We start from the raw sequence: 6,678 nt of genomic DNA, 5'->3' as shown, positions 1-6,678 counted from the left end.
TTTTCTTTAACCAGAGATCTCATGAGTGACAGCGTCTTTCGACCTTGAGTCCCTGAGAGCCAGCATCTACAATATAGCCTTAACTCCTTCTAACCTTACAATTCCCATGTTATTCAGGTTGCCTTGATCACATTCCATATGCACTTACGGTGCACGAACAGATGACGTTCGTCAGACTATAAGGTGGAAAATAAAAAAAAATTACCAGTCCAACTAGATTTTACCTTCTGGTCTAAACAAACAGCAGATTCCTAATCATGGAAAACCTTTATCCATCGAAAACAAATAAAACTGCACTACGAAAACTAAAGCTTCACAGCCATAAAGCTAGGGAATCTGAATGTTTTGTATGCAAACATGGGTGGCAACTATCTCCTTTCTTAAGGTACGGGCATGAATGACTCCATCAAAAATTCTTTACTTCTGCAAAGCCAAATGTGTCATTCAGCAACTAAATGTTTTAATTCATGCTAAAAGCAGGTGTCTAAAAACTCATAATAGACAGTGGTCTGAAATAGTTGATACGAATAGTCAGAAAATGTTCAATTTCTTACCGAATTGACTTCAACCTAAGCCAAGGCCAGTTAAAAAAACTAAAATAAAAGATGAGGTGAGAATTAATATACAGTATCTGACCACCCATGTGCATCTTAGCAATTAGTCTGAAAAAACAGGTATTAATGTATGTAGTCTAAGAAATCTCACACTTGCATACAGATTTACATACAAATATTAACATCTTTCAGTATAGCCCAATAGCCCAACCATAATCATCAAGACTAAAGGAAGGTAAACTCTACCACAACCAGTCAAGCCTCGACAGACATATTACAAATATCTCAATTTACATTTATACACATCTACACAAACTTCAGAGTGGAAGCGAATAATTATAATCAAACCATAGGCAGAGAAAGTAGCCTGGCAAAGTGATCAGTGCAATGTACAATGTGCATCTATAACTGATTGTATGTGGTTGTACCCTCAATTCTAATATAAGTATCTACCGCGCTTTAGACTAAATTAATATTCATACTTTGAGGACCTGCCAACTAGTTTTGCTCACTGCTGAGTAAGGAATATGAAATACTGGATGGAATACAATGTGTTTTTGTTTACAATTCTCATACAAATATAAATTCCACAAGTACTGCTTGGAGAATTGAGGGTTTACACACAACAAAATCCTCGGTACCTACTTCTTCATTGTAGAAATATAGAATGTCAGAGAAGAAGTAATTCGTAAGCGACTGTGCATCACTGAGAATAAATAAAAAATGCAATAATTTTCTAGAATTCAAGTTGCCATTCAATCTACTGATGTCTCAGCTATCAAAAAATCCTAAAGTAACTTTCACTATTTACAACCTAGTACACTTTAAATAAAGACACTCTGGCAGAACACAAGAGGTATGAAGCAATATGTGAAACGTAAAATGTGAATGAGAAAAGGATGTGGTTAATCCCACAACTTTTAAATAACTGTATTTTACACATTATATCCTAAATATTCAAACACTCTAAGGAAGGATACACATTGTTGTGAAACCATCATCCCACCACAATACAATGGAGGATGTTCTACTTTACTACGAGACATATAATGACAAGTTGATGCCCTTTATACAACTAAGAACATCAACTCTAAACAGAAAAATGCTGTACTTGCCGGACTAAATTAAGGAACTCTATTAAGAATCTGACCTTGCATTACTATAAGGAACTCTTAGGCAGCTTTTCTCTAAAAAGAGTAAAATAAAATGCAGGGAAGAAACAGATCATCTTGCTTTCAGACAGCAAAATACTTCAAGTTCTAGAATAAACGAAATACGACAGCACTGTCAGTGTCAGAATGAAGTACTGAATCATGCCAATAGCATGGACTGTTGCTACTTTCAGACAAAAAATTACTCACAAAGTTCATGTTATCCCATTGTTATGTCGACCCAAATCCAAAGATGCAGATTATGAAAATCTAAAAAAACAATTACTATAACTGACCTGAGTTATCTAGTGGCAATAACCTACAAAAGAGCGTTCTACTGCCAAGTCGCATGAAAATTTACACAAAAAAGAAAACTTTTGCCCCCAAAACACATGTGAACTCACTGAAGCAGGTAGCATATAGTATTCCACCTAACACCATTAAAATTACTATATTCACTTCTCAACTAGATTATGGCAAAGAACACTTGAAAATTTATGTTCCTCCTGATCAGGATAAAAAATAGAAGACACTTATTATTTTTACTGATATGACTGAAATTGTTTCCATACCAATGGAAATGGTTTTCATCTTCCCGTCTAGTAATGCGCTGGAAAACTGTTGATGGATGAACTGACTCAAAACTAAGACCTGAGAAATACATAAACTGTAACTAGGATAAGCCTTGACCTCAGTTCAAGAAGACCAATAAAATCCTACCAAATTACCTGGCAAAATTATAGATTATCTTGGAAAATTAAACAGGCCTCAAGACTACTCTTACTGTTTCTTGTTTATGAGCAAGATGTCTTATCCCAATATCTGTCTACAGTGATACTCCTCTATGGAATCTTCATAGAAGACTTCATAGAAGACTATATAAGTTCCACAGTTGCAACTAGTACATGACAAGCCAGATTAAAAAATATCAAAGCACACTTTATTACAAACTTTTACACATTACTGTAATTTCATACAAATTGCAATTTCATTACTCAAATTAGCTATAAAACCTTGGAAAAAATATATGCCAATAAACCAGAAAATATTCTGATGCCCTGGTTTGTTCCCAATATACATAGCACTTTATACAGACCAAAATGAAAAAGGCCAATCCTTATACATCCTAATGACAAATATTACTAGTTTAGTTAAATTAGAAAAATTAGTTCTTACCTGCTATATTTATGTAAATGAACTTAGCTTATGACTATTCAGTCAGGACTATTTGGACTGTCAGAATGTAAAGACTTCACTAGTTCGTTGTACTCCTCCACATTTGCTTCAAAACTCAATAGCTGCTCTGTGAGATCACTAATTTCATCTTCGGGAGTGTCAGCAAACATTCGAAGAGGTGGAGCACTTTGGCACTCTCGATAAAAAGCACCGAGATCATTTTCAGTATCACATGGCTGAACAAAAGGTGTTTTCTGTAAAAAAAAAAATGATACCTTAAAGCTTTCTGAAATACATACCCTAAAAGCCCCCAATTTAACCAGATTAGGCTATTGTATTGGCTACCTAAAGCACACTGAATACAAGTAATACTTTGCTCAGCAAGTTACTAGTATACACTAGTTTTTAATATAAAAATATCTTATACAATAAAACAGCTGAATATTGTGTATTGAGCTGCATTCTGGGAGACATCCTTGTGTATGTCAGACTAGTACAGTATTCATATTGCCTTTGAATTAATAATAAGCACGGAAACTGAGCTGACATCAATTTGCTATTACAACAGGATACCAAATGACATACGTATGATGTGACCAAGCATGTACAAAGTTAGTCATGTGTACTGGAATAAAGTTAACTATGAGAAGCCAGTAATAAATAAGGAACCTATCATCACATACGTGCAAATGGGGCCGGAAAGGTAGTTGATTAACTCATGAAACTTTGCAGGCAATCCATACATAGCAACATGTGAATGTGTTGAGCTAAAGGTAAAGATGTAGTAAAAACAAAAGTTTCTGCAAATCTTTAAAACCTAACAAGAAGGAAGGACCACGTGCCACTTACATTTATATGATAATCTATCATCCTTACATTTCCTCCAGCTAAATTACATGGACCAATACTAATGCCTGTCCCAGATAAACTTGGGCCAGAAAATGTATTAAAAAAATAATAATTTCTGCATCAAAACATTACCAATTACAAGTCAATCTGAATAGCATTTCCAGTCACCAAAGGGTATGCCATCACTTTCAAGGCAAAGAAATTTATCTTACAGTACTCTGAAAAACATTGACACAATCTTTATAACATAAGACATTATTTTCATATATATATGATATTTTCATCATAAAATTAAGTTTCATACATACTTACCAAGTAATTACATAGCAATAGTTTCTAACTCGCACAGGTAGCCTCTATTTAAAAAAAAAAAAAAAAAATCGCGGTAGCACTTTGATAGTTTAGTGTAGGTGACAAGCCCTGCCACTAACGGGAGTACTGTACTGGAAACGACTTAGCAGAAAACCTCATTCTGTTTGTGCCTTTATGCTCATGAGAGGGGAGGAGGGCAGACTCTGATTCTGTAATTACTTGGTAAGTATATATGAAACTTCATTCTATTATGAAAATATCATTTTCATATAAGTAACTAACCAAGTAATTACATATCTGAATCTCACACTGAATGGGGGTTGGACACATGGACATATTCTATTCCAAAACATTACAGCACGGTAATGACTCGGAAAGAGAAAAGTTGCTAGTGCTGAAACAATGCTTGTCGTTTCCTTACGTGGTAAGAGAGCTACTGCAGGTGAATACTGCCTTTGGTTGGTGCTCATTTTAACCTGTAGTGGCGTGGTGGCTGAGCCATGGGTCGCCTCTACTCAAGTAGGAGCTCTGCAGCAGAGGATAGGCCTGATCGGTGGCAAAGCATACCCAATTGACCTGGGCACAGTATCATATAAAAAACAACCAGACAACGCTTTCACCTACGCTGAAAACACCACAACCCATCTACTGAGAGAGGTGGATACTCCAGGTACACTGTATCCCCTGGCTCAAAAAAAATTTGACACCTTACTTCTAGGCGAAGAGATAGTATGAGAAAAACAGAGATTCCCATGCTTCCTTCCCCAATACTGTACAATGCCAGCCACTGATAATGGCCCCAAGGTACTGCAATTTTCAAACACTGTTTCAACTTCTTTCAAAAAGTGAGATACGAAGATCGGTTCACACTTCCAGAAGGCTGACTGCAGAATGGAAGTGAGGGACATATGTGCATGAAAGCTAATAAGGTAGAGACTGCCCTGATGTCAAGAGCTCTCACTTTAAAAGTAGGCCAAATGTCCTCCTGAATCTGAGAGTGCGACTCAAAAATTAAGTCTTTGACGAAGACGGACAATGTGTTCTTAGTCAGAGGGCGAGACGGGTTCTTGACAGAGCACCAGAGGTTACTGGATGGTCCTCTGATCTTCTCGGTCCTGCTCAGGAAATACTTAAGGCCCTGGCAGGACAAAGAGCTCTCTCTTCTTCCTCAGAGCCAAGGTATCTGTTAAGGTCTTAATGGAGGAATAACAGGCCAGAGCTTGGAAGGGTCCTCGTTCTTGGCTAACAACCAAGAGTAAAGTAGCAAACTGAGTCTCCTTGTGAAAACAAGACACTTACCCTTTATCAATGGCCTGGAACTTGCTAATATTTTAGTAGTAGCCAGGGCCATGAGTCTTCCAAGTAAGGCATCTCCAAAAAGAGGAAGAGGTTCAAAAGGACATCTTCCAAGACCAATCTTCCTTTCTTTGCTTCCAAAAAGAGGAAGAGGTTCAAAAGAGGGACGTGTCAGCCTCTTTGACACTACGTCCAGGTTCCATGAGACCAATCTTCCTTTCTTTGCTTCCAAAAAGAGGAAGAGGTTCAAAAGAGGGACGTGTCAGCCTCTTTGACACTACGTCCAGGTTCCATGAGACCAATCTTCCTTTCTTTGCTTCCAAAAAGAGGAAGAGGTTCAAAAGAGGGACGTGTCAGCCTCTTTGACACTACGTCCAGGTTCCATGAGACCAATCTCCCTTTCTTTGCTTACACGTATCAAATTACTTGACACAGCCATTAAGATCAGGGATTGACACAAGATTCTGGACCCTTCTGTTTAAACACTGAGCTAAACACAGCTCGATACCCCCTTAATGGTGAGGACGAGAGATTCCTAGATCTCCTCGGATAAAGAAGGAAATCTGCAATTTGGGTTACAGACGTCACAGAAGAGGAAACATTCAGTCTGAGACACCAGCTTTGAAAAATAGCCCACCTAGCTTGGAAGAAGCAGCTAGGAAATCGACGCCCGCATCTTGCAATAGCCTATGCAGTGTGTCTTGAAAACCCTTATGCTCTGACAGGCTTCTGGACAGTCTGAAGCCTGTCAGGGCAAGAATGGATCACCCTTTGGTATCTCTAAAAGTGACTAGACACAGTTTTTAGGGGAAGGAGTCTCAGAAAGTCAACCCACCCACAACCGTAGCAGGTCCTGGAACCATTCTTTCATGAGCCAGAATGGGGCTGAGTGTCATCGTAACGTTGTGATGAGCCCAAGAATTGGAGGGTGGTGAGGCATAGTGGTCCAAGTGGGACTAATCTTGCAGTATGGCATCTGTTGCCCATGCTAGAGGGTCAGGGCCTGAGAACAAAAGAGAGGAAGGGCAATGGTTCCTTGAGGTGGCAAACAGGTCCAATATCGGCCTGCCCCATAGTATCGCACATTCCGATAGACCAGGGGATCCAAGGTCCACTTGGTGGGAAGGACCTACTTTTTGGCGGCTCATTTCGTCCACCAGAATACTTAGTTTTCCCTGACTAAATCGAGTGACTAGACTCACTCGATTTGATCTGTCCACAGTAGAAGGTCTCTTGCTGTCTGGCAGAGAGAAAATGAGTGAGTGCCACCTTGTTTTTCATATGTATGTTAGGGCTGTGGTATTGTCTGAATGGACAACACAATCTTGTTGTCAACTAGG

General features: G+C 38.5%; 1 protein-coding gene across 2 annotated transcripts in view; it reads right to left on the bottom strand.

Moving 5' to 3' along the window:
* Positions 1-548: 548 nt before the first annotated feature.
* Positions 549-6,678, bottom strand: part of Atg13 (Autophagy-related 13) — an 81,224-nt gene continuing 75,094 nt past the window's right edge. Inside the window, exons 9-10 of one of the 2 annotated variants that reach the window (XM_067126485.1) lie at positions 2,882-3,135; positions 549-2,356 (exon numbers count right to left, since the gene is read on the bottom strand). In XM_067126485.1, coding sequence (XP_066982586.1) covers positions 2,920-3,135 — 216 coding nt within the window. In that variant the 3' untranslated portion in view covers positions 549-2,356; positions 2,882-2,919. Of the gene's footprint in view, positions 3,136-6,678 lie in introns of both variants that reach the window. The other variant, XM_067126484.1, reaches the window with a different exon arrangement.

Source organism: Macrobrachium rosenbergii, chromosome 24, assembly GCF_040412425.1.
Source record: "Macrobrachium rosenbergii isolate ZJJX-2024 chromosome 24, ASM4041242v1, whole genome shotgun sequence".
In the NCBI taxonomy this organism is placed as follows: domain Eukaryota; kingdom Metazoa; phylum Arthropoda; class Malacostraca; order Decapoda; family Palaemonidae; genus Macrobrachium; species Macrobrachium rosenbergii.
Note: the sequence above shows the minus strand (reverse complement) of the source record. Positions and strands in the feature narration are given on the sequence as shown.